General features: G+C 41.1%; 1 protein-coding gene across 5 annotated transcripts in view; it reads right to left on the bottom strand.

Annotated features, from left to right (window-relative positions):
* Positions 1-12098, bottom strand: part of NELL1 (neural EGFL like 1) — a 719285-nt gene that overhangs the window by 537502 nt on the left and 169685 nt on the right. For all 5 annotated transcript variants that reach the window (XM_039865670.1, XM_039865651.1, XM_039865633.1 and 2 more), the window contains 3 exons: positions 11841-11975; positions 10809-10911; positions 956-1029 (listed from right to left, as the gene is read on the bottom strand). In XM_039865670.1, coding sequence (XP_039721604.1) covers positions 956-1029; positions 10809-10911; positions 11841-11975 — 312 coding nt within the window. The remainder of the gene's footprint in view (positions 1-955; positions 1030-10808; positions 10912-11840; positions 11976-12098) is intronic.

Genomic DNA, 12098 nt, shown 5'->3' with positions numbered 1-12098 from the left:
CAAGCACTAGCAAAGATGGTCTATTCTGAAACACAGTGGTTCTGGTCAGCTGTTCTGGCGATGCCTCGTAAAACCAGCTGTGCTTTGTTGTGGGGCGAGGGTGGCTCCGTAACGCACCACCTCATACTCGGTCTCCCCGCTTCCCTGTTCCTCGCTCTTGCATTCCTGGGACGGCACCTCTCCCGAATAATTGCATGGCTGGCTCCCATACTTTATCCAGCACTTTGTTCAAATATCGCCTTCTCAGAGAGGCCCTCCCAGACCACCCATCTCCGCCCCAAAGCTCTCTATCTCTTCAGCCTGCTTTGTATTATTTATAGAATTTGGCATTATATTGTATATTTATTTTCTTACTGTCTGTCTCCTCCACTAGGCTGCAAGTTCTATAAACATGGCGGCAGGGAGGGGGGGACTTTGTGTTGTTCACTATTGCATACCCCAAATTTAGTACAATGCTGATATGTAACAGTTGCTCAGTGTATGTTTGCTGAATGATTACTGAATGAGATCTATGGTTCTATGCATCTTATTTTAAGAAATACATGGGAGGAAGCAAGCAGGAGAAAGAGGCAGTTTCTAACACTATATCTGATACCTGGGGGTAGAGATGGCACTGTCCACAGCTGGCATCACAGACTGATTCCAACACGTCTCAAAACTCTTTCCAGGGGACACCTGCCAATCTCCCTACTCATAGTAACTGCTAGCTCCCTTCCACTTCTCACATCCTTCCCTGAATAGCTTTTCCCAAGGCTACCTGATTCACAGATATCCACAAACTAACTGCACAACGACAGTGGCTGGGACCTCCCCACCTGGACCTCCAGCCCACCACAGAGAGTCCTACCCCTCAGGCACCCACTCAGGCCAATATGCTCCACTCAGGAACCCTATTAAAGCCCACAAAGCTATCTGTCATGATCCCTATCATTTGGAAATTAAGATTGAAACTTACTCGGCATTCTCGACAGCTCTTGGTTAAAATACGCTGGCCTTCTGCAAGGACTTTTCCTCCATAGATACATTTTGCTGTAACAAAACAGAAAAATGGATCAGACAGACATGCTATGCAACAAAATGATCTCAGAAGTGCCATCAAACTCCAATAGATTCCACAAACATAGATTCTCTGATTCTCAGCAATACAAATCTCTTTGTCTAGAGTAATACATGGGAATAGTGTCGGGTAACTGTTGAATTCCCCAGTCAGCCTGTCATCATGATTACGTTTGCCATGAGCCCTTCACACCAAGGATATACAACTATTGCAATGGTGCAACTGCAGAAGGAACTAGAGAGTGAAACGATGTGGTTAGAAGTTAAAACAAAGAAGTGGTTGTCATCTCCAGGGAATGCAATAGCAATAGCTTTGATTCAGACACTCCAGCTGTAAGATGAATAAGTAGGTGAAAGGGAACTCATATATGTTCCAATCATCAGAACCTTGGCCATAATGCAGAAAGATTCCATTTTTTCCCTTGTGATCATGAAAAGTGCATGTCCTTAGCACATCTGTTCCCCAGAAGCTCAGAGACAATGGAGAAATACAAGCCAAGCCAGTAGGTGCTTTATCAATGCACTAGAGAGACTGCCTTTGGAAAAGTGAGCTTAACAGGCTAACAGGGACATGGAGTAGATAAGCCTTTTAGAAAAGTTAGAAGCATAAATGGAGCTCCCACTACTCAGCTGAGATTCCACTGGGACTCAGTCTTTGATTCAACTTCCTGACCAACTTTTAAACAAGTACAGAATATGCTAATTTGATAAGACCCTAATGTGTCTCCATCAAATTTTCCAGCCCCATTAACAGGAACAAAAGTCCTGATCGCTTCCTCTCCCACACAGATGAGGATTCCCGTAGCCCTAGTCCTCAGGCAAAGCAGAAGTGAAGACATGCACTCTAAGAGATCCCTACCTCTAATCACTGTTTGTCTTAGAAAACCACCTCACCTCTCAGGGTCTCCATTTCTATAGCGGTTTTAAAAAAAAGTTAATTAAATGTGATAGTCTCCTAGTTCTACAATCTTATGACTCTCCTGGAATGTTCAAGTACATAGGGACTTTAGCAATCAACTTGTCTAACTCCCTCTTGTTAGTCACAAGAGGAGCAAAGCCCAGAGGCACTGGTCTACTTGACCTCACGAACACACAGTGGATGCTGGCCATACTGTGCTACCCATATCCTCCTCCATGGACAAGCGACACATTCCTGCAGCTGCTGGGACAGTTGACCATCAACAGCTCTCAGCTACATATTGATTTAGGACTTGCCCTTGGCTAAAAAGAGCCACCTTGCCCAAAGTCAAGTCCTCTTCAGCCAATGAGTGATAAGCCCCTTGCCGCAGCTCAGGATAACTCTGAAAGGTCATTCCAGCTCCAGAACTCTCTAAAGGAATGACAGACATATTTGTTGTAACTGCAGTTCACTGCAGTTCATCCTCTGGTTCTGCCCAATTCTGTTTTCTTCTCTATCACACTCCCACCTGGGAACTGATCCTGACAGAACTTCCTACTAAAGTATAATCTCCATTTCAGAGTCTGGTTCCCCTCAGAACCTGACCTGAGATGACCCACACCTTACTCAAATCTATTCCATTCCGGAATCCACTCTCAGTGAATAGCACCACTATCCACCCGCAACCACACCCCACTACCTGGGGTCCTTCTAACCTCCCCCTCTTACTCAGCCCCACGTCCCATCAGTACCCACATCCTAACAATGCTCCCTTCTTAAATTTCTCAAGTCGACCTACTTTTCTCCATTCCCTACCGCCTGCCCGCAAACACTGTCTTCATTCAGGCCATCACCATCCCTCCTGTTTAGTATACTGGAACTTCCTAACTTATATCCTATGTCCTGCTCTCAATCTCAGCCAGTTGTTCTTCACACAACAGTCGGGCATATTTTTTTAAGTGCAAATATGAGGCCCCGCTTTAAAAGCATTATGGATCACTAATGCTCCCAGAACATAGTCCGAATTCCTTAATTCAGCACACAAGGCCATTGATGTGGCTCCTCATTCTCTCTCAAGTTTCATAGCTCACCAACTCCTATGTGTTCACTCGCCCTCCCATACATGCACATCTCCACATATGCTCTGGCCAGGCTTTCTCTCTCTCCTGGAATTTGCATATACTCTTCTCTTCTCTAGTAACACTCAGCCTCATCCACCTTCCACTGGCAACCACCCCTCCTATAAACCCGACAGTTTCAGCTTAGACCTACCTTCCCTGTTCTTGGCTTTTAACACTGGTGAATTGCCCTCACTTTGTGCTTCAGCTGTGCTCTGGACCTAGCCCTACCACAGCAACATGTCATATTTTATCTCAGTGGCCCATTTAATTATACAACTCCCCTGCTAACAGTAAGGGCCATAAGGGTAGGGACTACGGCTATTCATAATTTTATCTCCAGCCCCAAGCTCAATACCTCTCTGGGTTTATTGTTAGGTAACAATAAATAATCTTAAAATTAATGAGCCTCTAGTTGGTAACAAAAAAACAATCAAATTTCCTGATTCCCAGATAAGAGTTCTTTCTGCTCTTCAATGCAATTTTAAACATTAAAAGCAGATACCAAAGGCTGCAGAACAAAACAGCAACAACAATAAAAAAGTAAAGAATTGGTATAATTTTCTAGATAGGCCTCTTCCTCCTTTCATTAAAATAAATACACACACACACACACACACACACACACACATATTTGCAAAAACCAATATCATTTTCTAGTATTCATTCCAGCTAAGATTTACATAATATAGAAATGGGGGTACTGGGGGAACTTTATCAATGGAGAAATTAAACCAGAAGAACAACTAGCTTAAATACATTGTCAGCTGCAGGTAGTTCATTCTTTAATGGAGAAAGGAAACCAAACTATCAAGAAGTTATTTTATCTTTTATGGTGAAATTGCCAATGGCCAATTAGGTAGGCAGCAAAAACACTGGTGGTGCAAATGCTTGCAGCAAAGAGGTTTATAGCGAAACTACCTGATAGGGCTCTTAGAGATGGTATCTGAAGCCAGGTCTGTAATGAGCTCACTCAGGGAGGAAGGATCCTTGGGTGTTCAGCCTTTCTAATCTGCCACTCTCCATTAAAGTGTAATACAGAGTGCTGATTTTGATATTCTAAGCTGCTGAGTTCCAAGGGATGGCTCCAGTGTGTGCACGGTACAGATACCTAAATGAAGACAGAGGAACCTCATGTCCACATCTGACAGGGGTGTTAAGTCATACCTGTCAATTGTTTATTCAGTGTGCACTCAAATGGCAAAAGTGTACAACTGTTGCATTAGAGAAATCAGGATCCAATTTGAAAGGCTAGAAGATGTCTGTGGGTACAGAAAGATGCAACTGAATACCTTTTTCTAAATCCCCAGTACATTTGTTTCTGCCATCATGGAGAAGTGTGTGTTCATGTGAAGTTTCAATTTCATGGTCGGACATGTGAAATATTCTAGTTTGCATGTCCCCAGTGTGATGTGAAGGGCTTCAGGTATCCATTTACATTTCTACTCATACTGAAAGCTGTTGGATTGGAGTCCCAAATGCCCCAGCCAAATGCACCAGAGCCTGGCTCACCTTATGCTTGAATTTCCTCAGATGTCAAAAATAAGCCTTTTGGCTGTAGATCAAAAGGCTGGATAGTAAAGACTGATGGTAGGCATAGGAAGGGCAGAGGCAGGGAAGGAGGGGCACAGTCAGAGGAGTGGGATAGTATGAGAAAGCAGGGGAAATTCTTGTGACCTCCAGTGGTGATCTTGAAAGCTGTCTTAAGGTAATTTCATAGATACTTGATATCATAATCAGAGACACATCCTGCATGAGTGCCAAAGCTGCAAATGGCTGAGGCGTGCATTATCGTAGTGATATTCACAGCTCCCAAAGTATCCTGCTATGTGAGGACATAAAGTTCAGTGGACATTTAATTTTTATACCAGACTGGTGGATTTGAGGGCTGGATGAGTCCCCATGTGTGGTGCGAATGGAAACAATCAGACATTACTATCTCCAGATAGGAGTTCTGGGGTGAGTCTGCCAGAGGAAGAGAGGAATCAAGCAAACATCCTAAGACAGGGTAGCGAGTGTGCTCGTACCATTGTGGGGGTGGCAAGGGGCAAAATAAAGAAGAAAAATCTATTTCTTTGCTTCCCAGCCTGGACCAAGAAGCAGATGGCAGATTTGACAGCAGGGCATTTAGCAGAACTGTCACTCTGGAACGAGCCATCTTGCCAAGTTGGCAGCAGCTGTGCTTGGGAGTGTGGGAGTTTATTAGACAGGAATTCCAGGCTTTGGGAGGTGTGGTCTCCCCATGCAAGTAAATTGGGGAAGCCGCATCATCAGGACCAGTAAATCATGGTCAACTGATTTATCTAGAAAATCGAGGCATAAAAGATGGCCAGGGATATTTTATATATACACAACTGATGAATCTAGAAGGCTCTCTTGAGTTTTTCCTGATGCCTCCCAAACAAATACTACCTCTAAGAGCCCGGTCTGGCAGTTACACTGTAAACCTCTTTGCTGCAAGCATGTGCACCACCAGCGTTTTCGCTGACTAACTAATTGGCCATTGGCAATTTCACCATAAAAGATAAAATAACTTCTTGATAGTTAGGTTTCATTTCTCCATTAAAGAATGAACTACCTGCAGCTGACAATGTATTTAAGGTAGTTGTTCGTCTGGTTTCATTTCTCCGTTGATAAAGTTCCCCCAGTACTCTCATTTCTATATTATGTAAATCTTAGCCAGAACGAGCAATAGAAAATGATAACATATCAGTTTTTTGCAAATCCTTGGGTGAGCACAGTCTTCTCTCCCACCTGTCAAAACCAAAAGTTTACCAAGCTATGGCAAATAGAATAGACAGCTACTGATTCACAGCAGTCTTCGAGAGCACTTATTATCAATTCTTGAGCTGGAAAATGCTACCTCTCTTAATGAAGAAAGTTCCATGAAAAAAAGTTCAATGTCGAAAGGAGACAAATAGACAAGACAAAAAAAAAAAAAGTATAATACTATGAACAAAAAACTTCAAAGATAATGTATTTTCATTTTTTGCAGTGCAGTCTTTTTAATTTTAGTAATTTTTCACGTTTCATTATGTCCTTTTTAATTCCCTTTTATTTTTTATTCTTTTATCTTTCATGGCAAAACTGCCTTACAGCCAATTAGTTATGCAGCAAACATGTTTGCAGCAAAGATGCTTACAGGGAAACCACCTAGAACCCTCTGAGCAAGATGCCCACATCAAACTGGTTGTCCCTCAGGCATCTCCAAATCAAACAAGCCAAACAAAAAGCAGCCTCCCCAGTCTAGTTCTTCCGCCTACCTTATTTCTGTAAATCACACTATGAGTCTCCCACCAGCTCTTGTCAAAGTCTAGCAACTTCTCCCCTAAAGACACTCTGTCCCTGATTCATCTGTCTCATAAAAAAAAAAAAAAAAAAAAAAAAACCTTCTTTTGGAGTACCTACCATGAGCCAGATCCTTTAGCTATCACTCACATCCATTCCTTCCTTCTCTTCTCTCCAGGCAGGGCCTACCTGACGGCCTCCCGGCCTCCACCTGGAATAGGCCTGAATCTCACGTCCAATCCCCACCAGCTCTCCTGATGCAGCAGCCTTTGTAAAAGCACTTCTTTGATTATGCTACAATTCTGCTTTAAAATCTTGCTTTTAAGGACCACAGCCAATGCTGTGTTTACTTCCATTGTCTTGCACGTACAATTCCCTGTGGTAGGTGTGTTCTTACCCACCTATCCACATAGAAATCTCATATTCATTTGTCCACACCCTGCTCGGCTATTACTTCCGCTATGATGTTTCCCTAGCACGCATGCATTCATGTGCACATACACGCACACAAGTTTCTGATGGAGTTAATCCCTCCCTTCTCTGTGCTACTGCTGCATCTTACACAGTGTGCATGACATAAAATACTCTATTGTAACAAGATAGTGTGTAAACATCTTCCTGGACAGCAGGGGGTGGAAGAGCTAGGTTAAGAGCATCAGCTGTGGAGCCAGACTGCCTGGGTTTTATGTTGGCTCCTCCAAAGCTGAGAGACCTTGGACAAGTTACTTCTCTCTGTGCTTCGCTTCCTCATCTGTAAAATGAGAGTAATAATGAAGCCTACAACTTTAGGTTGCTGGAAGAATTAAATGAATTAACACACATAAAAGGGCTGAACTCAGTGCCTGACATAAAATAGAAGATCCGTATATGCCTACTGTTATAGCCAGAAGGACAGTGTTTGTTTGGGAGACGAATCTCAGTAAGATGACTGAATAAATCGAATGGAATACAATCATCATCATCCATCCCCGACCCACTTCTGTAGCTTTATTTCTACTTCCCACCAAAAGAACCCTCCATTATTAGACAGGCCATCTCCTTTTCCCTCTGCCACCTCTATTCCTTTGTAAATGCCATTGGGCACAGCTGAAGATCCCCTCTCCATCCTCCTCTGTCTCTACCATCTCTGACAGGTTTCAAACCTGTCCACCAAAAGAACACAGACTACAGAACACCGCTGCCTGGAGATTCTGATTTACCAGGTCAAAGTAGGGCCCTGGGACTCTCTAGATTAAGAAGTTCACCAGGTGATTCCAATATGCAGCTCAGTATGTTTGATGCCTTGAAGAGCAGACACGGAACAAATTTTTGAGGAATAAAACTCCTCTAATAACTCCTGAACTGCCATGCCCACAGCTAATGAATCTAGAAGGCTCTCCTGAGTTTTCCGATTCCTCCCAAACGGATAGAGGAACATTCTAGTATCAGGACCTGGTACCTCCACTATGAAAACCTCCTTGTCCTTGAAAAGGGGCTTTGCTTCAGAATAGGACAAAGTACTTTTTTAGGCAATGAACCGAGACAGGAACTCAGACAGTTTTGTTCTCTTTCCCACAGATGCCTGCTGTCTTCTGTAAGTGCTGCAGCTCCTGAGGCCATGACAAGTACATGAACACTTAATAAGTCAGCAGACAAAACAATTTGCTTTTATATATGGCTCCTTTTGCCTGAGCCAGATCAATACCTTTCCAGAGTCCCTAGCATACTTCCCCCACCCAAACCCAGAGAGTAGCTTAGGAAATTTATCTGAAAGGGACAAAAGTAATTATTCTCCACCCTTTTTCTGATGTGGATATTTGAAAACCTCTAGAATTCCACTAACTAGTATCAGAACTCTGCTTCATCAATCTTCATTCTCCTCTTTTTCACCCCACTTCTCAAACTGCCATAATAATCTTCCTGAAGGCTAGAAATATTTAGCTTGGCTCCACTTCCTCCAGGGAGTATCTCATGATTATCAGCAATGTCCTCCCTGACCCTCCCACAAGTCAGTAGTCTATACTCCAACAGTGCCCCATCCACGTGCCTAATATGATCGCACTTAAAATTCTAGACACCATAAATCATGTCTCTAACTTGAAAGTGAGCCCTCTCACCATTCCAGACACCCACACTGCATAAATGCCTAATACATATTTCTATAATCAGAAATGAAAATCTTCTAGGCAAAAGTTCCCCAAACTTTTAATTACCAGAGGTGGCTTGCATCAATTCTTTTCAAGTGTTTTTTGTTTTTTGTTTTTTTTTTGAGTAGTCTTCATAACTTATCTGCATTACCATTTTATTAAACTATAAACATATCAAACTACCAATCAAAGCTGCCGAGAAAATTAGTGATAGCTAAATAGATTCCTATGAATTCCAAACACACTCGTGTGTTAGTCTTTATATTCAGCATCTTGGTAAAATTGGATAACTTACTAAATATTTTTTAAAACTTAAAATTCTCCAATAAATTAAAGAAAAATGACTACCCTACACATTTGTAGTGAGAGAACAATTTGACTATATGTATTAAAGGGGCTCCAAAAATATCAGTCATTTGGCATAGTAATTCTACTCTTGAGAATTCCACATTAATAAAATATAAAATACAAAAACATGTGTTTTCTATGCAAAAATGTTATTAAAGAGTAATTTATAAAAGGGAAAAGTGGAAAACAACCTAGCTATCTAACACTTGGAGAATGATTAAGTAATGTAGCAGCCAAACAATGAAACTCATTAAAATGAGGTTTATACAGTTTTTTTAAACATAAAAATACACTTAGGTGATAGTGGTAAGTCAATAAGGTAAAACAAAAAATTATCTGCACAGTAAGATCTCAAATGTACACAAAATATAATTTTTAAAAATGAAATCCACTAAAAGTTCAAGAGCATTTCCAAGTGATGGTATTATGGGAGATTTCTCCATCTTTATTTTTACTTTTCTTTGTGATTTCAAATGTTACACAATAAACATGTTGCTTTTTCAAGGAGAAAACCAAAAGGTTAAAACACAAAGCAACTGTAAGACTCATCTACCGCATGTCCAAAAAACAACTTGCAGGAAACAGCATTCACAGGTCTGTCTAGGGAACTCAAAATAATAAATTTAAAATGTCTCACATTTTTAAATACAAATTCCCAATAGTTGTTCAACTTCCTCCTCTGACTGTTGTATAAAATTGCAAAATTGGAAAAAAATAATCTGTACCTACAAAGAACCACCTTTCAATCAGGGCAGCAAACCATCATCTTCATACTATTATCTTCAACAGACATGATTTCCAAAAGCTCTTGGAACAGAAACTTAAAAGAAAGCTTATTTTTTTAAATCGACTCCAAGTACACTCTCAAGAGTAATGGGAATACTATACCAACCGTGAGAAGAAGGAATATTTGAAAGTTCCTTTTGAAAAAGTTCAGCAAAGGTTTGGGCAGGTGTGACCAAACCATCAATCTCACTTCCACTGTCATATTAGGTAACATGATGTTCTTGGCAAAAAGCTAGACCACTGTCTTTTGAAAACCTAATGACACTGGTGTTTTTCAACAGAGAAATGATCTTGAAAGTTATCCAAAGGATGCCACCTTCCTAGCGTGAACTCTCCTTTTCTAAGAAGACCATATGATTTGATGAAAAGACTAGGAGCTCTGAAATCAAACAGAACTAGTTTTACATCACACCTTGGCCACTCACCAGTCTTGTGACCTTAGTTAGTTCACTTCCCTAAGCCTAAGATCCCTGTAAAACAGGGCTAATTATAATCCCCACCAAAAGGATTAAGATGAGGATTCAATAAGCTAATGAAATTCCAGTACCTAGCATAGTAACTGGCACATATTAAGCATTCTAAATGACAGCTTTTACTCTTACTGCTTGTCTCAGTGTTCATTCCACTCTTTCACTTGAAACAGCGCCCTTCGTAATACAAAGAGAAAAGAACTTTATAACTTGAACAAGCCAACTATGAAGGAAATTATTTCAGCATTTTAACTGAAGTTCATCTTGAAATTCCAAACGGAAGGTTTTTAATAATAGAAAATGTGGCCAAGACCTCAGAATACCAAAACAGAATTTCGTGTTTAACTTGATCATTCAGGACGAGGGGGACCAAATACATGGAGCTCTGAAGTCCAGACTTTATGGATCGACTCCACCCATTCCCAGTTGTGTGACTCTGTAAAAGTGACTTAATCCCTGTGAACACCAGTTTCTTCTACACAGAATGGGAAAAAGAACAGTAATTACGATAGATGTGAGAATTCTAAAAAACAGCTTAAAGTATCTGCCACATCATAGGTGATTAAAATCCAGCAGCCCTTCTCTTCATACATAAAATATTACATCAACTGCTGGTGCTCCATTTCGTCAATGTTAATCAGTTAGGACCTAAAATATGGGGGCGGGAGAATAAATCTCAAAGCACAGAGGGCTACTCTGACCCTCAGTCAGTACTTACGTCGGCAAACCTTACAGCACTGGCCAGCAATGTGCACAGGGAGGGAGTCTGGGGAGCAATTGAGAGGGGGACAGGACATCCTTTGGCATTCCACAGCACCACTCTGAGGGAGGAAGGACAGGGAAAGGCATCTCAGAAGTGGCCTTTGAAAGTTCCATTGTAAAAAAGCTCACAGCTCATCCCAGAAACCTCATCAGGAAAACAGAAGCACTGTGAGGAATTCCCAGTCCACTCCAGGACCACAAATAAAATATCTTTTCCAGCCTGAATGAACTCGTGCCACCTCAATTACTTTTCTGATATACATCACTGGCTTCATTCCACCTGCCCATGTGGGCTAAATAGATTAGGCAGAAAACAAAAAAGCCTGTTTTTACAAGAACATAAATAACACCTTTTGCAGACCCTGTCAATCATTGTCGAGGCTCTAACAATGTGTTTTGTATTTTCCCAGACAAACAGTGGCATTCTTCAGATATTTATCAAATAATTTCAACTGTACAGGGTTTACATACTAATGGCGGTGGTGATGGGCGGGAGGGGGTGCAGCTTTTGTAATTTTCTGGAACAGATGAAGGATGCCCTGAAAGTTGAGGGGTCTTACAATTCTCTGAAACAGATGATTGATACCTTGAAAAATATAATAAAACACCCAGAAATTAATTAAACCCTTTTAAAACTTATTCTAGCAGAGAAAAGTTATGAATGAAGCTATTAGGTTGTTTGAAAAATCAAAGGAGTCCCTTCCTCCCTGACACTCTAGCCTCCAAGCTCCAGTGAGCTTCTCATAATAATATTAGATCATATTAGACTGTGTTGTCAAGGGAAAGTAGATTTTAATTTCCAAGCATTTGTATATGAAATGACACCCTTCCAGCTTCCCTTCAAAACCATATAGATTACTTAGCAAGCTCTTGGCAAAAAGGTAACATGTCTTGGAGTTAGCATTTTACATTAAAAAAACAAGATTACAGAACAATCAGTGAAACTGTCCTGTTAAAACTGTTGTTATTTATTTACAAGCGGGCTTACCTTACATGTGCAGTTCCTGCAGTGATCACCATCCACCCAGGAGTCTTGGTCTCTATAGAGCAGTCCACTCACTTGACAGGTCTTCTCGCAATGACAGTTTTCCAACTGACTAAGTCTTGTCTCTGCATAATTTAGCTACAAACAAGAGTTACTAAGTGTAATTTCTGTAACTCAATTGCATTGTCCTAACAAAGCTAATAGCAACAACAACAACAACAACAAAAAATCCAAGTAGGAAGGGTAAAAAATTCTCAGAGC

Source organism: Pteropus medius, unplaced genomic scaffold (genome assembly GCF_902729225.1).
Source record: "Pteropus medius unplaced genomic scaffold, Ma_sr-lr_union100, whole genome shotgun sequence".
Taxonomy (NCBI): domain Eukaryota; kingdom Metazoa; phylum Chordata; class Mammalia; order Chiroptera; family Pteropodidae; genus Pteropus; species Pteropus medius.
This window is presented reverse-complemented; position numbering and strand designations above follow the sequence as displayed.